At 47.0% G+C, this 21,565-nt stretch overlaps 1 protein-coding gene across 1 annotated transcript in view; it reads right to left on the reverse strand.

Moving 5' to 3' along the window:
* Window positions 1–21,565, reverse strand: part of LOC141264330 (maternal DNA replication licensing factor mcm6) — a 467,762-nt gene that overhangs the window by 49,858 nt on the left and 396,339 nt on the right. The window contains exon 15 of the mRNA XM_073676620.1: window positions 16,894–17,058. Within this exon, the coding sequence (XP_073532721.1) occupies window positions 16,894–17,058 (165 nt within the window). The remainder of the gene's footprint in view (window positions 1–16,893; window positions 17,059–21,565) is intronic.

A 21,565-nucleotide genomic window follows, 5' to 3' on the forward strand; every position in this document is an offset into this window, starting at 1 on the left:
ACCCCCGCTACAAGGAGAACTTTCACTCTCTTATTCCTGAGGTGGAGAGGTCTACAAAAATGGGGCAGTACCAGAAGGCCCTTGCTGCAGAACTCTTAAAAAAATTCCCATCTGAACACGCTAGCGGCAGAGGTCACAGATCGTTGCCCAACCAAGGCGTACAGGCGAGAGAGATGCAACTCCAATCCAGCAGAGGCAGGGGAACACGGTCAACGTACTGGGACAGTTTTCTGACACCCACCCAGCTTACAGGCCCTGAGGCGCGGGGTACTCTCACAAGGAGTGGAAAGTTTCAAAAGATGGTGAGGGAGTACCTTGCCGATCGTACCAGCGTCCTCCGTGATTCCTCTGTGCCTTTTAATTATTGGGTATCCAAGCTGGACACTTGGAATGAACTCGCTCTGTACGCCTTGGAGGTCCTGGCCTGCCCTGCCGCTAGCGTGTTATCGGAGCGTGTTTTTAGTGCCGCTGGGGGAATTATAACTGATAAGCGCACTCGCCTGTCAACTGACAATGCTGACAAGCTGTCCCTTATCAAAATGAACAAGGGCTGGATTGGGCCAGACTTCTCATCACCACCAAATGACAGCAGAGTAACAAAGTCAAATCCACTGTGTTATTTCGGGAGGTGTATTCGCATGCACCGCTTCACACCCACACATGGGTATACGCTTCCTCGTTTCGGCTGTTTAATCTTCTTCTCCTTATCCTCAGCCTCCACCACCACTATACCACCAGGGTGCCAGCATTGCAAGTTCCTCCGTCCTTATTTTTGGCAGCTTTTGCTTGCAAGGCATAAGCAAATACTATGGGACACCCACTCCCCAATAATGGGACTTATGTTTGTAATATGCTGTACTGCATGGCTCTTGTAAGGGGCATTGCAAGTTGCTCCGTCCTAATTTTTGGCAGCTTTTGCTGGGAAAGCATAAGCAAATACTATGGGACACCCACTCCCCAATAATGGGACTTATGTTTGTAATATGCTGTACTGCATGTGACGCGCCCCCTGGGCCGTGTGTACACGTGTGTGGGATACCCGGTGCCGGGTCTCTGGGGTCTGGTCCCGTGGCTCAGGCTGGTCAAACCAGTGGCAGTCTTTCTTAGGTTTTGAGGTTAATTGTCCGACTGCGCCACCCGTGGATTGCGGTCAGGGAGTACCACCGCTGCGAGGCAGACCGCTGAGGCTGGTGTTGTGTGCGCAGCATAGAATGGGATAACTCCCCTCGGGAGGAGTATAGCCTCAGGGCAGTGAGTGTGGATGATGAGGGTGATGGTGCACAAGCGCAGCAGGAATGACTCAGAGTCTTTGCAGTGCAGTTCAGGGTCTTTACTGATGATTTTAAGGTAGACCCTCCCGGGAGTACTGGCTAGCATAAGAGGCCTGCTCAGTCTGTGAGCAAGCAGGAGTTCCCCTGGCCAGGTGGAGTTGTAGGCCTCCCCGTCTGTCTGCACTCTTCCTGGCTACCTTGCTGTAAGCGGGTAGAAGTAGCCCACGTCCCTGAGTGTACCGTGTAGCGCTCACCCGTATGGCTGGTGACTTGGGGCCTTCTGTTAGCCTCCGCTCCACGATGGCGGTGCTGGTCCTTGGCTTGTGACTGAGCCTCCGGGCTTCTATGGCCAGAGGACCTGAAATCCCCTGCCGGCTGGTTTCTGCTGCTGGATATATAAGTCCTCACAGCTTCGGACTCCTGTGTCTGGTTCCTATTGTCTTCTGCCAGGGCGAGCTCTGCTCAGCTTCCAGCCCCTGGTCTTTAGCTCCTAGCTCCTACAGAGCTCCTTGCTGTTACTTTCCCTTGCTCTCACTGTGACTCTGACTGTTCTCTGACTCACTCAACCCCGCCCCAGATCCAGTTTATAAGGGCAGAATTCTCCCCTCCCAGGATTGGGGCAGGAGGATGTTGCATGTTTAAGGGATCCTGACTAGTGTTGAGCCACCCCCGTAGTGTTCGGGTTCGGTTCGTCGAACACCGGGATGTTCGAGGAACTGTTCGTCGAACACCTTAGAACACCGTCGAACACCGTTAAAACCAATGGAAGGCAAACAAAAACACATAGAAACACATAGAAAACACCTTCAAAGGTGTCCAAAAGCTGACAAACTGCTCAGAAGACACTCTCTTTAAAAAAGCCGGCCGGCAAATTCAGCAGCGGCATACACCGGTACCCGACAATTTAGACAAGAAGGAATAGAGCATCACACATAGATTAGATAGATAGAAACATGTCAGTCACACATATAAGAAGCACAGTGACAGTGTTGGTTACTGCACTTGTCATTTAGTGTAAAGGATTTATTAAAAAAAATAATAGTGTTTTCATGCACCGTCTCTTTAAAAAAGCCGGCTGGCAATTTAGCATCTGTACCCGACAAATTATAACAGAAAGATAGAGCTTCACACATAGATTGGATAGATAGAAACATGTCATTCACATATATAATAAGTACAGTGACAGTGTTGCTTACTGTACTTGTCATTTAGTGTTAAAATAAAGGATTTATTAAAAAAAAAATTAGCGTGGGGTTCCCCGTAATTATAGTCTCTAGTGGAGGTTAAGCATACGGCTGGGGCAGATGTTTGAAGCCTGGGAAGGGGGTAATACCCACGGAGCTTCCCAGGCTACTAATATCAGCCCCCAGCTGAATACATAGCCTTTACTAGCTATTAAAATGGGGGACCCCCCAAAAAAAATGACGTGGGGTCCCCCCTATTTTAATAGCTAGCAAAGGCTAGGCAGACAGCTGGGGGCTGATATTAATAGCTCAGGAAGGGTGCCATGAATATTGGCCCCCTCCCAGGCTAGAAACACCAGCCGTCAGCCGCCCCAGAAATGGCGCATCCATAGGATGCGCCAATTCTGGCACTTAGCCTCGCTCTTCCCACTGCCCTGTAGCGGTGGCAGTGGGGTAATAGGGCTGGGGTTGATGTCCGCTTATAATGCCAGCTGACATCAAGCCCAGGTTAGTAATGGAGAGGCGTCTATAAGACACCCCCATTACTAACCCCATAGTGAAAGTTAAAAAAAACACAAACACCCAGAATAAAGTCCTTTAATTGAAATAAACACACAATTCTTTATTGTTCTAAATTAAACCATACTTACCGTCACGCCCATTCCAGCTGAAGCCAACGATCTCCTGCAATAAAAATAAAATAAACCAACATCATCCTTACCTTTCGATGGTTCCCAGGACAGCTCCAGCTCTGCTACATCGAGATGACAGGCTGGACCGCAGCAGAACGCTGCCATCCAGTCTGTCAACCCGCAGACACTGAGAAGCGCAGGCTTGCTTGCGCTCCTCAGTGTCTCGCTGTGACGGCATCCAGATGAGCCGAGGTCATGTCCAATGAACTCGGCTCACCTCATGCACGTCACTGACAGCGTGGGAAAATTCTCACGCTGAAGCGCTGAGTGCAGGAGAATTTTCCCACGCTGTCAGTGACGTGCATGAGGTGAGCTGAGATCATTGGACATGAACTCACCTCATGCACGTCACTGACAGCGTGGGAAATTTCTCACTCTGAAGCGCTGAGTGCAGGAGAATTCTCCCATGCTGTCAGTGACGTGCATGAGGTGAGCCGAGTTCATTGGACATGACCTCGGCTCATCTGGATGCCGTCACAGCGAGACACTGGGGAGCGCAAGCAAGCCTGCTCTTCTCAGTGTCTGCGGGATGACAGGCTGGATGGCAGCGTTCTGCTGCGGTCCAGCCAGTCATCTCGATGTAGCAGAGCTGAAGCTGTCATGGGAACCATGGAAAGGTAAGGATGATGTTGGTTTATTATTTTTCTTTTATTGCAGGAGATCGTTGGCTTCAGCTAGAATGGCCGTGATGGTAAGTATGGTTTAATTTAGAACAATAAAGAATTGTGTGTTTATTTCAATTAAAGGACTTTATTCTGGGTGTTGTGTTTTTTTTTAAATACTTTACTAGAAATTCATGGCGGTCATGTTTAATATTGGCATGACCCCATGAATTTTGGGCTTAGGGCCAGCTGATAATACCAAGCTGGCCCTAACCCCTTTATTACCCAGTGAGCCACCGCATCAGGTCCCTGGATGAGTTGGGTAACGCGCCATTTTCCGGGGTGGCTGCGGACTGCAATTTGCAGCGGGGGGGGGGGGCAGAAAGCTTGGGCCTCCCTGCGCTGCAGATTCCAGCCCCCAGCTGCCTAGTTGTACCTGGCTGGACACAAAAATAGGGCGAAGCCCCACGTATTTTTTTTATTAATTATTTCATTAAATTCATGAAATAATTTAAAAAAATTGACGTGGGGCTTCGCACTATATTTGTGTCCAGTCAGGTGCAGCAGGCAGGAACGGGCTGCCCCCAACCACCAGCTGCCTATTTGTACCTGGCCGGACACAACAATATAGGGAAGCCCTTTTTTTTTTTTAATTATTTCATGAAATAATTAAAAAAAAATTGACGTGGGGCTTCGCACTATATTTGTGTCCAGCCAGGTACAGCAGGCAGGAACGGGCTGCCCCCAACCACCAGCTGCCTATTTGTACCTGGCCGGACACAACAATATAGGGAAGCCCTTTTTTTTTTTAATTATTTCATGAAATAATTTAAAGAAAATTGACGTGGGGCTTCGCCCTGTTTTTGTGTCCAGTCAGGTACAACTAGGCAGCTGGGGGCTGGAATCCGCAGCGCAGGGAGGCCCAAGCTTTCTGGACCACCCCCGCTGCAAATTGCAGTCCGCAGCCACCCCGGAAAATGGCGCGTTCATAGAAGCGCCATCTTCTGGCGCTGTACCCAACTCATCCAAGGACCTGATGCGGTGGCTCACTGGGTAATAAAGGGGTTAGGGCCAGCTTGGCATTATCAGCTGGCCCTAAGCCCGAAATTCATGGGGTCACGCCAATATTAGACATGACCACCATGAATTTCTAGTAAAGTATTTAAAAAAAACACAACACCCAGAAAAAGTCCTTTAATTGAAATAAACACACAATTCCTTATTGCTCTAAATTAAACCATACTTACCGTCACGCCCATTCCAGCTGAAGCCAACGATCTCCTGAAATAAAAGAAAAATAATAAAGCAACATCATCCTTACCTTTCCATGGTTCCTATGACAGCTTCAGCTCTGCTACATCGAGATGACAGGCTGGACCGCAGCAGAACGCTGCCATCCAGCCTGTCATCCCGCAGACACTGAGAAGCGCAGGCTTGCTTGCGCTCCACAGTGTCTCTCTGTGAGGGCATCCAGATGAGCTGAGTTAATGTCCAATAAACTCGGCTCATCTCATGCACGTCACTGACAGCGTGGGAAAATTCTCCTGCACTCAGCGCTTCAGCGTGAGAATTCTCCCACGCTGTCAGTGACGTGCATGAGGTGAGCAGAGTTCATTGGACATGAACTCGGCTCATCTGGATGCTGTCACAGAGAGACGCTGAGGAGCGCCAGCAAGCCTGCGCTTCTCAGTGTCTGCGGGATGACAGGCTGGATGGCAGCTTTCTGCTGCGGTCCAGCCTGTCATCTCGATGTAGCAGAGCTGAAGCGGTCGTGGGAACCATGGAAAGGTAAGGATTATGTTGCTTTATTATTTTTCTTTTATTGCAGGAGATCTTTGGCTTCAGCTGGAATGAGCGTGATTGTAAGTATGGTTTAATTTAGAACAATAAAGAATTGTGTCTTTATTTCAATTAAAGGACTTTATTCTGGGTGTTTGTGTTTTTTTTTTAACTTTGACTATGGGGTTAGTAATGGGGGTGTCTTATAGACGCCTCTCCATTACTAACCTGGGCTTGATGTCAGCTGGCATTATAAGCTGACATCAACCCCAGCGCTATTACCCCACTGCCACCGCTACAGGGCAGTGGGAAGAGCGAGGCTAAGTGCCAGAATTGGCGCATCCGATGGATGTGCCATTTCTCGGGCGGCTGACGGCTGGTGTTTCTAGCCTGGGAGGGGGCCAATATTCATGGCACCCTTCCTGGGCTATTAATATCAGCCCCCAGCTGTCTGCCTAGCCTTTCCTAGCTATTAAAATAGGGGGGACCCCACGTCAATTTTTTGGGGGGTCCCCCATTTTAATAGCTAGTAAAGGCTAGGCATTCAGCTGGGGGCTGATATTAGTAGCCTGGGAAGCTCCGTGGGTATTACCCCTTCCCAGGCTTCAAACATCTGCCCCAGCTGTCTGCTTAACCTCCGCTAGAGCCTAAAATTATGGGGAACCCCACGCCAATTTTTTTTAATAAATCCTTTATTTTAACACTAAATGGCAAGTACAGTAATCAACACTGTCACTGTACTTCTTATATATGTGACTGACATGTTTCTATCTATCTAATCTATGTGTGAAGCTCTATTCTTTCGGTTCTAAATTGTCGGGTACCGGTGTACGCCGCTGCTGAATTGCCGGCTTTTCATGTTTCACTGTGAGCACAGTTCCCATCGATTTGGGCAATCACTCTAATGCCACAACCACCATGGCTGTGGCATTACAGTGAGTGGCAGACAATCCCTGCATGATTGGTGCTCTAAATAGCGCCAGACATGCAGGACACGCTTTTGGTGCACGAACAGTTATCGAACATAACCTTGAACAGCCGAATTTTTTGCAAATCGTTCGGGTTTTCGAACAACTCGAACACCGCCCAAAACAGCTCGAATTTGAGATTGGCGAACAGTTCTAGTCGAACACCGCTCATCTCTAATCCTGACCAGGAAACCTCCCACTTGCTCTCAGACGTAATATCTCTATTACTGTGGTGACCAGACCCCTGGGGTGCCACACATGGCTCTTGTAAGGGGCATTCCTCATAATTTTTGGAAAGCCTTCCATTCACTGCTTAGGCCAACAGTGCACGGAAGACCCAGTTGCTATAAAAGGAAAAAAAGGTTTAGTTAACGCCCTCTGACCTCCATGTCATTTCCAAGGGGCATTGGAGTGGCTCGAAATTTTTGGTAGGCATTGCACTCACTGTATGCCCTATAACTGTGTAGCCGAACCGCTCCTTTTGTTACAGAAACATATCCTACAAGACACATCTGGTTGACTGGCCTGATATTTTTGTGAATGGTCCCTCTTCCTCCTGCTCTTTCTCCTTTGCCACTACCTCATCCATCATTTATCACCTGAAGCTTTGTTTTAACGGGAGACATAGAACTTGGATAGTAGCAGGAAAACATCCAGCAATCCTCGGAGGAGGTAGGATATGCGCCAAAACGCTGACTACCTCAGGCCTAGCCGCTACTACATACATGCGCTTGCATTACAACAAAACAAAGCAGATGCTAACTTCTATCATCATCATCATGCTCCTCACCTTGGCACTCTCAACTCCCCTGATGGAGAAGCCAGGGCTCACCGGAGGAGTCTGATTGGCCGAGCCCACCGGACTATGCTGCCCTAAAGCAGGCCAGTCTAAGAAAAGTGTGGGAAAGGTTACCGGGACAAATAGGGGTGGCTGGGGACCGAGTATGGACACCCGGCCACCCCCTGGAGGCTGGGGAGCAAGCGGGGACACCCGGCCACCAGGCGGCTGGGGACTGAGTATGGATACCAGGCCGCCGACACAGCCATGGCGTGGTGGCCAGATTCCGCCTCCACATGCCTAAAAGGCCCAATTTAAAGTGCAAGCAAGCAAGCAGTATGGTATTTCAGCCTGGGGGTGGGTGGGTGGCAGGCTGCATACTTGCGCTTGCATTGCAAGGAATGGGGGAGGTACAATTGAACACTGCCCTGGGACTAGAACTTGCATGGGGATAGTTGCAAGTCTGCATCTTCTGATGCGGTAAGGATCACTTATGATGGGCACACTTTTAGACAGTGACCTGGGAGTCAGACATGCTTCCAGGGGTCTTCCCCAAGCTGTTCCCTTGTCTTTTCAGCACTTTATGCATGTGTCACACAGCACAAGGCCAGATAAGGTTGTAAAATGTTAAGATGACATTTCACGGTGAATGCATTTGTCATAGTTGAAAGCAATACAAAAGTGCAAAAACGCATAAAAAATGCTACTCCTTCAAGATTGTTGGAAGACCATTTCCGGTGACTACCTCTTGAAGCTCATCAAGAGAATGCCTAGAGTGTGCAAAGCAGTCATCAAAGCAAAAGGTGACTACTTTGAAGAACCTAGAATATAAGACATATTTTCAGTTGTTTCACACTTTTTTGTTAAGTATATAATTCCACATGTGTTAATTCATAGTTTTGATGCCTTCAGTGTGAATGTACAATTTTCATAGTCATGAAAATACAGAAAAATCTTTAAATGAGAAGGTGTGTCCAAACTTTTGGTCTGTTTGGTATATTTTAACAGTAGACTACGCAGGAACCCCAGTACTGATGAAGTGCTGGCAGTAGCACTATTAAACAATTAACTTATTTTTTAACTTTTGTGAGATATCATAAGTTTTAATGCCAATATATAAAAAGGAAAATTCGGCACCAAAGTCTCACAATCACTGGTATGAAGCCACCTTGCAGGACAGTGCAAGTCAAGCCGGTATTACGGGATTTTGAGTGCACATCCGAAAGGCAATAGAGGCATGAAATATCTAAAAAAGAAGAAAAAAAGGGGGTTGCACTGTGCCATTAAAAGTCCTTTATTGAGTTATAATTAAATCATGCAGACTTTTGAATAGTGTCCTGAGGACCCGTTGAAGTGCAGGAGGTGCCAAACGGCCGTCGTCCAGCTACGGTCCACACCATTCTCCTGCCTGCATGTTTTAATTATAACGCAATAAAGGAATTTTAATAAGACTGAGTGCAACCCCTTTTTTTGGATATAGCATATGTTTTAGCTTCATTAATTCTGAGCACATTGCTGTACATCTGGGTCCTGAGATCTCTACCAGTTGCTCAAAGACCTCTTAGAAGTACACAGCTTAGGAGACAGGATTATAACTTTCTATGGCATCCGCTCCGTTCTGCGTGCACTTTTCTAAAAGGTCTTACTCTTTTCAACTGTGGTTGGGGATCTCAGGATCAGATTCCCCACAAATCTGCTGAGAATTATTAGGCATAAAATAAAAAAACACCCTAAAGTTTATTTGCTCTTTGAAGTGCATTTAGAATGGGTGCACCGAAGCGCCCTCGTTTGCATAATAAAAGTAGACATTTCTGCAATTATTAATGTAGCGTTCAGTTATTTTTTCCCCAAAACCTGTATAACTGTTAGTATAGTGTAATGTCTGCTATAATATACTCACCGATCTTCTCATGTACTTGACTCCATAATGACTTCACATCCACCTTCTCTGGTCTTCTGCCGCACATCGTGACATGCTGCCCCTAAAAAAACATCGTCATTATAATGTTCCTGAATAAAAATTAACACCTATGCTGTGCCCCTGAAAAAAATTGCTCCTCACTGTGCTCCCTGCAAAAAAAATATTACTCCATACTGTCCATCTTACGTTACATGACCCTCCACTCTATCTTCTCCTATAAAATATTCCCACCACACCATCCCACCTTATATACTATGAACACTGCCTTGTGTACTACGACTGTCACACTGCCCCCTTATAAACTAATATGCTACACTGTCCTCCTTTATAAATTACACCCTCCTCACATCATGCTGCCCCCCCCTCTTCACAATGTCCCACTCAAGCTGTCCCCACTCCAAACTGTGCTCTCACACCGCCCCGCTCTATAATGAACACCCCATGTTGCTTTTTCTCTACACAGAGCTCCCCATGCTGCCCCTTCACATAAGACCTTTCATGCTGCCATGTCTCTGTGGCACCCCAGGTCGGGTCGCCACAGTTGCAGCAATGTCATGTCTGAGAGCAGGTGGGAGGTTCCCTGGTTGGGGACAATTAGCATGCAGCACCTCCTGCCTCAGTCCAGGGAGGGTAGAAACCTGCTCTTTATAAACTGGATCTGGGGCGGGGTTAGAGAGAGAAGCCAGAGACAAATTCCAGTCTAGTTCCAGAGATAGGGACAGGTCAGCAGCAGGCTGAGGAGTCCCTGTAGACAGAGGAGGAACACGAGGCCAGGAAGGGAACTAGCAGAGTTCGTCCTGGCCTGAGACTTGTAAAGCCGGACACTGGAGTCCGAGGCTGTGAGGGTTATAAGCCCAGCAGCAGAAAACCACCACACAGGGGACTTCAAGTTCTCTGGCCCAAGGAAGCCCGGAAGCTCAGCCACACAAGAGGGACCACTACTGCCATGGAGGGGTGAGAAGTACGGAAGGCCCGAGTCGCCAGTCATACGGGTGAGAACAACACGGTACACTCAGAGACGTGGGCTACCACTACACTACAGCAGGATAGCCAAGAAAGAGTGAAGTCAGCACGGTAGGCCTACAAACTCCCCCTGACCAGCGGGATTTCCCAGTTGCTCTCAGACTGACCAGACCTCCATCGTTAACCAGTATTCCGGACGGGTCCCTTAATACCATCAACAGTAAAGACCCTGAATTGCATGACAGACTCCGTGTGGTTACTGCTGCTCCCACGCACGATCACCTGAAACATCCCTACTTACTGCCCTGAGGCTATACTCCTCCCGTGGGGAGTTATACTATTCTCTGCTGCATTCCCAATACCAGACTCAGAGGTCTGCCCTGCAGCGGCAGTACACCCTGACCGCAATCCACGGGTGGCGTAGTCGGACATTCAGCTTATAGACTGCCATTTAGTTTGACCACCCTGAGCCACGGGACCGGGTCCCCGCCACGCAAGGACTACAACCCCCAGCATCTACAAAAAGGCCCGGTTCCGGGTTCCTCACGCGGCCCAGGGGGCGCGTCATCTCCACAATGAAATCCCCACGTTGCCTCCTCTCCATACTGCGAACCTACACACTTGCCCCCCTTTTTATACAGAGTTCTGTTTCCCCTCTCCATACTGCGCCCCCATGCTGCCCTCTCTACATACTGATCCCCCACACTGTCCCCCATCTATTTTGTTCCTTGCACTATTCCCCTCACTCTGTAAGCCTCCCTAACCTCAAGTCTACAGTAATAGGCCCATTAAACCCCAGTCTACAGTAATCCCCACCCCAACCCCCAGTCTACAGTAATAGCCCCACTAAACCCCAGTCTACCTTAAAAGCTCCCCCCTGAATCTTCAGCTCTATGAGCACTTACCTGCTCTCGTGTATGTCCTCTTCCTGGCTCCTGTCATCCTAAGGGCTTCAGTGTGTGTCCTCCTCTGCATCACCCAACTGTAATGTCTGCAGCATGGGGAGAAGACTATCGCGCTGCAGGTATGCCAGCAGCATTTGGACACCACAGCACCTCAGCAGGGAGCAGATTGGCGCTCTGACCCCAGAAGTCCCGGCGCTACTACTTCTGGGGTCTATCAGCTCCCTGTGTCCATAGTTCACTTGTATTTGTATCTTAAAGACGCTAGTACAAGTGAAAGAAGTTGCATGCTCCATCCCACCTCTGAAAAGACAGTGGATTTATCACATTTTCTAACGGAGGAGGAGGAGGTAAAAAAAAAATAATAAATTCCCTCCCTATTTTTGTGCTGCCCCTTGCAACCCACCACCCAAGACACTGGACCCCCGATGCCTAGTGGCAAATAGAGGCATGTTGGTCAATACAAAGCACTGGCACACGACTTACTCCTTCGAAAAACCATACTAAGGACCAGAGGGCACTAATGGGTGGAAGAGGGCGATTCTAGCAGCTAAATAGGAAAGGGTTCTTTACACTTAGAGCAGTGGAATGCCCTACCACATGAGGTAGTGATGGCAGGTACTATAACAGCTTTTAAAAAAGAGCAGGATTATTTCCTTAGCAAAAAACGTATTGTGGACTATAGATAAAATTTAGAAAAGAATGTAAAATTGGTGGAAAAAGGTTGAACTTTATGTGCCAAGAGCATGTTGCTAGAAATGAAAGAGGCAGGAGTAAGAAGGGATAGTTGTAGGCCCTGGGCAGCCCCCTTGGTATTAGTTAAAAAGAAGGATGGTACCATGCGTATGTGCGTCGACTATAGAAAGATCAATCACATCACCCATAAAGACGCCTATCCCTTGCTGCGTATCGAGGAGTCGCTAGCTGCCCTGAAATCAGCTAAATGCTTCGCGTCCCTAGATCTCACCAGTGGGTACTGGCAGGTACTCGTTGCAGAGGCAGACAAGGAGAAGACCGCATTCACTATAGCAATGGACTTATGCAAGTTCAACTGTATGCTATTCGGGCTGTGCAAAGCCCCTGGAACGTTCCAGAGGTTAATGGAGTGTTGCCTTGGGCATAAGAACTTCGAAATAGTACTGTTATACCTGGACGATGTCATGGTCTATTCCAGAACCTATGAAGACCATTTGAAACACCTGGCCGAGGTATTCGAAGCCCTATCCAACTTTGTTCTCAAGGTGAAGCCATCCAAATATCTCCTGAAACCCAAGGTACAATATCTAGGCCATGTGGTGAGCGCAGAAGGCGTGGCACCATACCCGGATAAGGTCACCGTCATCAAGGACTGGCAGAAGCCAACTACCATTCATGAGGTACGACAATTTCTAGAGTTGGTTGGCTATTACAGACGATTCATCAAGGGCTTTACCTAGATAGCCGCTCCCCTTCAGGACCTCTTGGTGGGCCACTCCAAAAAGGCGAAGACCAAGAGCCCTCCGATTGAGTGGGATGACAGAGTGGAAGAATCCTTCAACTGCTTGAAGCTAGCTTTCACGGGAGACGAAATCCTAGATTACATCGACTATGGTCAGCCATTTATCCTGTACACAGATGCCAGCAACGTTGGGTTGGGAGCTGTGTTGTCTCAAATGCAGAAAGGCAAAGAGAGGGTCATCGCCTATGCCAGTAGGAAGCTTCACCCTACCGAAAGAAACCCCACCAACTACAGTTCCTTCAACCTGGAGTTCCTGGCCATAGTCTGGGCAGTGACTAAGAGGTTCAAACACTACCTCGTCTCCTACAGATTTAGTCTTCACGGATAACAACCCACTGACACCTGGAGACTGCGAAGCTTGGTGCCCTAGAACAAAGATGGTTGGCTTGGCTGTCTAACTACGAGTTTGTGATCAAATATCGGGCGGGAAACAAGAACGCCAATGCCGATGCTTTGTTCCGCATGCCGAACTTAACAGACTCGGGAGAAGATTTGGAAGACCTCGAAGAAATTGAGATGTCAGCCTTCCACCGCCAGGGTGATTCCCAATGCTCCCATTGTGTGAAAAACAAGCAGTTCGAGAAGTCTTTCAACCTATTGCTCCACCATGGATGGGCAGAAGCGAAGGACAGTGATCCGTCCGCATGGTGAAAGAACTGCTGAGCCAAGCCAATACGTCCCCAGGCCCGGATGCACCACCAGAAATCTTGCAGCTGTGGAAGAAGAGCCAAGTTGTGCTTTTATGAAGGTAAATTATGCAGAAGAACCATCAACTCCCGCAGGCACGAGCTGGTATGGCAGATAGTGGTTTCAAAGAAGGATGCGCCAATGGTCCTGGGAGCTTACCACGACGGGGCAGGACACTTCGAGTGGAAGAAGTTGGAGGTCCTGACCCATGAGAATTTCTTCTGGATTGGTATGAGAAGGTCCATCGAGAAGTGGTGTCGAGAGTGTGGCCCATGCAATCTAAGATGAAGAGATCGTGGTAGCCAGAGAACCCATTTACAACCCACCATCACAAGACAACACCTTGAAATCGTGGCCCTGGACCATGTGAAGCTGTCTCCGAGTCGGTGGGGATACACCAATGCCTTAACGATTGTGGGCGACTACTCCCGTTTCCTAGTGGTTGTACCAGTTAAGGACCAGACGGCGAGGACAGCTGCTAAAGCCTTTCAAGAGCACTTCTGTCAACCTCATGGCTATCCTGAGCAAGTCCTAACAGACCAAGGCCCAGCTTTTGAAGCGGAGATATTTAGAGAATTCTGCAACCTGTATGGCTGTAAGAAAACTGGGACAACACCTTATCACCCACAAACCAACAGTCTGTGAGAAAAGATGAACCAGGTGGTGATTGACTTGTTGAAAACCATACCTCTGGAAGAGCACAACCGGTGGCCTGAGAAGTTACCAGACTTGGTGGACCTGTACAATCACATTCCGGTGAATTCGACCAACTGTACCCCAGCCTACCTGATGCGGGCAAGACCGGGTAAACTTCCCATCGATCTGTACATGGGTGTCCTAACACCAGCAGCAGTACAGCCAGACACAGACTGGGACACTGAAAGACCGCCACAGTACCGTAAAGTCCAACAGTGCGTGGAAGAGAGTCTATTGCGAGCCAGACAGAAACAAGAGAAAGATTACAATCAGCAAGCCCCTGCCACTCCTTTGTCACCAGGAGAACAGGTGCTGAAAAGAAAGCAGAGAACTCATAAGCTGGATGACCAGTGGGAGGCTAAGCAGTCTACCATCTTGCCCTCTCACTTTGACAACAGTAAGGTTTGCCTCATCACTGAAGATGGAGGGAGAACTTCTGCGGCTGTATCTAGAGACCACCTGAATGTGTGCCCAGATCAACTGCGTGAAAGAGGTAGAGGTCAAGGCACTCCTCAACAGATAGAAGAGGTTGAAGGGAAGATCCCACCATATTAGGAGAATTTCCTCAGTCTTGGACTCCGGTAAACCAGGCAGTGGTGCTACCAGTCTTGACATTTCCACTGATGACTACACAAGAAACAGCAGAGACCTTGGGTCCTCATGAAGACCAGTCGGCCCCAGAAACAGATGCCTCATCAGCAGCGGATCAGGAGAATCTACCCCCTGCTAGCGGTGAAATTGTCGTGCCCATGGTGAGTCAAAGAGGTCATAGAACACTACCAAGCCTACCTGTGCTACATCAGACTAAACGTAGTGTAGTCCACATTGAGCCTACCACACCTGCAGTAGACACTTCAGATCAAGAAAGGTCAACAGAACCACCAGTGTTACGTAGATTGCAGCGTAGTACACTAGGTCAGACCCCAGTTCTTTACAAGCATTGTTTATAGAGTATTATAAGAGTTAGCAAATGTACATATGACCAGGTTAAAATGTTGAAAAAGCTTGTGCCCACCAGGACTAAGTAATGTGAGACCCAGTAATCACTACGCGTAAACTTCTAAGCTAAATTGAATAAATGTACATACTAACCTGTTAATGGACAATTGGGCCATAGGACTAGGTGTGGCCAGGACAATAAAAAAAAAAAAAAGGGGTGGGTGCTCGCATCCAAACCTGACCTCAAAAAACAGTCGGCGTGGCCGAAGAACCAGGTCAAAGCATGGTCTTTGTTCCCTGTAGCCACCCCCAGGGATCAAGTTTGAGGTGGTTTGGGGCGGTTTCCACTGAGCTGCACTACAAACCTGTGAGGTGACGCCCCGAATAGGCATCATCACCGGCACCTTGGTGAATGGTTTATATTTTGCATTTTTCTGATTTTGTTTTGTACTTTTTGCATTTTTGATAATGTATTGTTTAAGAAATGCGTCTCCCCAAAAGGGAAGAAATTGTAAATTGTTAGCTTGTACCCTTACGTCTTTACAGTCCGGGACATACTAGGCTTCTCTAGGGGGGAATGTGGCGCCCCATGGGCTGGTTGCCACAGTAGTGTTGCCTCCTTCACCGGAAGTGATATTACGCTTGGAAACAGGAGGAGCTCCCCACGTCAGGTAAACCCCACATGCACACACAGGTTCTGATCTGACTTGAAGGGGGAGCTCTACACCCTATTTTGGAAAGCTGCCTTTTCTGACGGGGGTGGGGGGGGAGTTAGTCAGTGAGTATGAGAGGGAAGAGAGAGAGGGGGAGAAAGCAGCAGAGGGAGAAGGAGAAAGTTCTGGGGAGTAGAGCAAGTGAAGAGCTCACCCCAGGCAGCGGAGCAGAGGACGCCAGAGTCCTGGGTTGTACGGGTATTGCACGTCCCGGCAACCGAATCTGGGGGACAGGAGATTGCAAGTTTCCTGGCCACAAGCACAGGCCCGGCAGCACAGCGGTATAACTAGAGCCCGGAGCTGCACCCAAGATGGCAGTACCAGTTATAGGTTTGCACCACCTGCTAGTACGGAGATTAGAGCAGGGGTGAAGAAAAGGGACCGCATAATGTCTCACAGGCAGCGGGGCCCGCAACAGAGAAGTGCAGCAGGCAGGCCTCCAAACCCACCTGGCAGGGTGGATTCCGATTGCTTCCAGGCTGACCGGACCCTCCTGGACCCAGTGACCAGTGCCCCGGACTCCACAGCTTTCTCTGCAGTAAAGGTAACCGGACTGCATTCCTTGTGTCTGTCGTCTTCTTCTGCGCCTCCCCGTAGCTGTGCTACCACTGCGACTGTCATCACTGATGCCGCCCTGCTCTCTGCACCCCGTTTCCCCTGCCGCCATCCTTCATATAAGCTTTCTCAATCCATGGGGGTCAGCTTCACCCGTGTGAAGTGTTTCATCCCAGCTGCTATACCATCTATCCCCCAAGGGTCCACACAGCAGCGCTGGTCATCCCTGACAAAGCACCACAGGTGGCGTCACATAAAGACTACGAATGCTCTTTAAACACTCCCTTCATCTGCTCGGCCAGGGCCAAGGAGCTGGGCCACTGCCACCGTGACCTCCCCTCCCTGGAAGACTGCCGGCCCAGCTACCGAGCACCCTAGGCCCTTACGGCCGCTGCATATGAATAGGAATATAAGAGCTGTGGAGGGAGAAATCTGTCAGCAAGGACGGTAGAACTGTGTCTGCGCAAAAGCAGTGAGCTCTGATGACTGAATTCACGCCCATTGTCCCAGCAAAAAAAAAAATCACATGATTGTGTGGCATGTCAGATTCCAGAGCCAGGAATTTAAGGATAATCTGATATGACATCACAGTAAATCAGTTGATTCTCAGGCAGGCATCATGTGACCAGAAGAGCATCTCAGGTTATAGAAAGATTTGGGAAAGCAAATTAATTAACAATATAGATTTAAAAGGAATTGTCCATTACTTTATAAGTATTGGAAAGAACATTTCTGTTTAACTTACACTCTTCCATCTTTTGCATGTAGATAACAAGCAAGTTAGAGATTTGTTTGTACTCCGAAAAAGACATTTTTAATGCAACGCTTTGATCTGATTTTTCTGTTACATCAGGGTGGCTTGTTTCCATAGCTGCTTCTTTGTGATTGACACTCGGGTTGTCTTCTTCCCCTGTGGTGATAAATAATAAATAGTCAAGTGGAGGGAAATGTGGTCAAGGTAAATAGTATGTCTAAGATCAGCAACATTTTTTTTTTTTTTGCTGCAGCCAAAATCGCTAGCCACAGTAGTGATATGTTGCTCACTGCTGCAGTCAGTAATCAGGTGCGTCAGTCACATGCCTGTTGCAAACAGAAGACTACCCAAGTCCAGCTCTGTTCCCATGCAGTGTTAGAGGAATGACAGGAATCGGTAAGGGGAGCATGCATTTTATTAAAGCCAGCTGAATGAGGATAGGGGGATTAGGGTAGCTGAGGAAAGCTCCTTGAAACATTTACATAAGTTCTCTATATTATGCTGCAAAGAATGGTAACCCTATATTCTCTGTACCTGTTGCACAGTTTTCCAATTGATCAATATAAATGGATTGTAAAATGACTGAGTAATAATATTTATTATTATTAACACCTGTTTTTGACAGATTAGAGCCGCTGTATTTTTTATGCTGCATTAACACATCTGTGTGTCACAGTCCGAGAAAGTGATTGTCCGTGGGTCTCCTGACTCAAACGTGACAGTCTCAAATTTGTATCAGACTGTCAAGTTCAGGTCAGGAGACCCACACATCATCAATTGATCACAGTCTGCTCAGACAGTGATACATAGGTGTGTGAATGTAGCCTTTATTGCATCATGGATCTGCCTGTATAAAATCCAGCAATCAAGCCGTACATCCAGATTAATAAACTCTAGCCCATTGCAAAATATTGATATGTGAAGTCATGAGAAAAAGTACACCTTTGAATTATTTGGTTTTTTTTTAGTATCAAGTGTTGGCAGAGGATTAATCTCTACTATCCAGCCATTCAATAGTTAATATACATTTGTTCAGGAACAAAGATAGCAGCTTACAATTGTTATTTATTATAGCTTCGCATCTTGTTTGTCAGCTTGCAAAGCGAAAGTGTGCTCCAGACACACACACACACACACACACACACACACACACACACACACACACACACACGCACTATTAACCCCTTAAGCCCCGAGGGTGGTCTGCACGTTAATGACCAGGCCAATTTTTACAATTCTGACCACTGTCACTTTATGAGGTAATTACTCTGGAACGCTTCAACGGATCCCCCTGATTCTGAGAGTGTTTTTTCGTGACATATTGTACTTCATGATTGTGGTAAAATTTCTTCGATATCACATGCGTTTATTTGTGAAAAAAATGGAAATTTGGTGAAAATTTTGAAAATTTTGCAATTTTCAAAATTTTAATTTTTATGCCCTTAAATCAGAGAGATATGTCACACAAAAGTTAATAAATAACATTTCCCACATGTCTATTTTACATCAGCACAATTTTGGAATCAAAATTTTTTTTTGTTAGGGAGCTATAAGGGTTAAAAGTTGACCAGCGATTTCTCATTTTTCCAACAAAATTTACAAAACCATTTTTTTAGGGACCACATCACATTTGAAGTCACTTTGAGAGGTCTTTATGACAGAAAATACCCAAAAGTGACACCATTCTAAAAACTGCACCCCTCAAGGTGCTCAAAACCACCTTCAAGAACTTTATTAACCCTTCAGGTGCTTCACAGGAATTTTTTGAATGTGGAAGAAAGAAATGAACATTTAACTTTTTTCACAAAAATGTTACTTTAGACCCAATTTTTTTTATTTTCACAGGGGTAACAAGAAAAAATGGACCCCAAAATTTGTTGTGCAATTTCCCCTGGGCACGCAGATACCCAATATGTGGGGAAAAAACACTGTTTGGGCGCACGGCAGGGCTCGGAAGGGAAGGAGCGCCATTTGACTTTTTGATTGTAAAATTTGCTTGAATAATTAGCGGACGCCATGTTGTGTTTGGAGAGGCCCTGTGTGCCCAAACATTGGAGCCCCCCCACAAGTGACCCCATTTTGGAAACTAGACCCCCCAAGGCACCTATCTAGATGCACAGTAAGCACTTGGAACCCCCAGGTGCTTCACAAATTGATTCGTAAAAATGAAAAAGTGAAAAAAAAAAACACTTTTTCATTTTTATGAATCAATTTGTGAAGCACCTGGGGGTTCCAAGTGCTTACTATGCAACTAGATAGGTGCCTTGGGGGGTCTAGTTTCAAAAATGGGGTCACTTGTGGGGGAGCTCCAATGTTTGTGCACGCAATAGCTCTCCAAACATAACATGGCGTCCGCTAACAATTTGAGCCGATTTTCCATTCAGTTTGTTAGCGGACACCATGTCGCGTTTGGAGAGCCCGTGATGTGCCTAAACAGTGGAGCTCCCCCACAAGTGACCCCATTTTGGAAACTATACCCCTCAAGGATTTTATTAAGGTGTATAGTGAACATTTTTAACCCAGAGGTACGACACAGAATTTGTTTACATTAGGTCATCATATCGAATAAGTTGTCATTAGTCTTGAGCGCAAGTGCTCGCTACTTGAGTTTGCATCGGGTACTCAGGTATGCACCATGTACTGCGTGTGCTCGAGTGACATGCTTGAGTCCCTGCTCCGCATGTTTCACGGTTATTAGACACCCAAAAAAAAACATGCGGGGATCGCTCGTGCATGGCAGGCAATCCCCGTAAAGTTTTTTTGGCCGCGAAGCATATGGGGCAGAGACTCGAGCATGTCACTCAAATACCCACGATACTCAATGCATACCAGAGCACCCGATGCAAACTCAAGTAGCGAGCACTTGCGCTCAACACTAGTCGCCATATCGTCATCTTTTTTCTTACTTTTGAAAAAAATCCCAACCACATCACAACCCTAACCCCAACCCCAGCCCTAACCGTAGCACAACCCTAACCCTAGCACAACCCTAACCCTAGCACAACCCTAACCCTAGCACAACCCTAACCCCAAACCCAGCCCTAACCCTAGCCCAATCCTAACCCAAGAGTTTATTTTTGACGCCGTTCCTCGTGCGGTATAAGTGATTAGACGACTTTATTCTTCGGCTTGGTGTGATTACAGCAATACCAGAATCATATAGGGTTTTTATGACTAACAGCTGTCACACACAAAAAGACGCATTTTTTGTAAAATCTAGTTTTTGCATCGCCATATTTTGAGAGCTATAATTTTTACAGATTTTGGCAGACAGTCATGTGACGGCTCGTTTTTTGCGGGATGAGTTGACGTCGTTATTGGTGCCATTTTCAGGCACGTGACATTTTTTGATCGCTTTCTATTCCGATTTTTGGGAGGCAGAATAAACAAAAACCAACAATTCAGGAATTGTTTTTTTTTTTTTATTCTGTTCCGCGTGTGGTAAAAGTGATAAGGTAGCTTTATTCTTCGGGTCAGTACGTTTACAACGGTACTACATTTATATCGTTTTTCTATGTTTTGCACTTTTACATAATAAAAGCAATTTTATAGAAAAAAACATTTTTTAGCATAGCTTTATTCTGAGAGCTATAACTTTTTTATTTTTTGGCTGATGGAGCTGTATGACAGCTTGTTTTTTGCGGGACGAGATGACGTTTTCAGTGGTACCATTTTATCTATATTAGTCTTTTTGATCGCGTGTTATTCCATTTTTTATTTGGCGGTATGGTGATAAAGCATTGTTTTTTGCTTCGTTTTTTTTTTTTGTTTTTTTTACCGTGTTCACTGAAGGGGTTAACTAGTGGGACAGTTTTATAGGTCAGGTTGTTCCGGACGCAGCGATACCAAATATGTGTACTTTCATGGTTTTTTTTTTATAATATTTATTGACGGGTACATTATATTTTTATTTTTGGTGGATTATTTTATTTATTTTTTATATTTTTGCAAATTTTTTTTTTTTTTTTTTCACTTACTGACAGTTTTTATACTTTATTACTTTGTCCCACTCTGTGACTTTCACTTTTTTTTCTCTGATCGCCTGCATGGCGCAGGAATGCAGCACCATCCCTGTGTCATACAGGCTATCAGCACTGCACAGTGAGAAGATTGTTTGGAGATGCACTGCGCATGTCCAAACAATCTTCCTGCTGTCTGGTGACCCGGATGTTGTCATGACGACATCGGGTCGTCATGGCAACACCCGGGAAGCCTTTGCAGACAGCGCTGGAAGCCGGAAGAGGAGGTGAGTATCTGCAATCACCTCCCCTTGCCCCCGCAATGCTGCGATCGGCTGCGATTGACTTCGATCGCAGCATCGCAGGGGTTAATGTGCTGGGTGCGGTGCAGGACCGCTCCCTGCACATAGTACCGGGTGTCAGCTGTGACAATCAGCTGACACCCGGCGGCGATCGCGCCCGCACAGCCTGTGTGCGCGCGATCGCGATGACGTACTAATATGGGTCTGGCTCTTAAGTCCCAGGGCACAGACGCGTATTAGTACGTCAGATGTTATTAAGGGGTTAAACAGTAGTAAATAGTAGTTGATGCAATATATACAATAAAGCAGCATTAGTCCAACACCCCCCACTCAACAACTACCTCTTTTAGTCCCATAGTGGTTCTGAACTCTTAAAATTTGGCTCTTAGAAGTGGCTTGGTC

Source organism: Phyllobates terribilis, unplaced genomic scaffold, assembly GCF_046119375.1.
Source record: "Phyllobates terribilis strain yellow unplaced genomic scaffold, ASM4611937v1 Scaffold_4__5_contigs__length_816908805, whole genome shotgun sequence".
NCBI lineage: Eukaryota > Metazoa > Chordata > Amphibia > Anura > Dendrobatidae > Phyllobates > Phyllobates terribilis.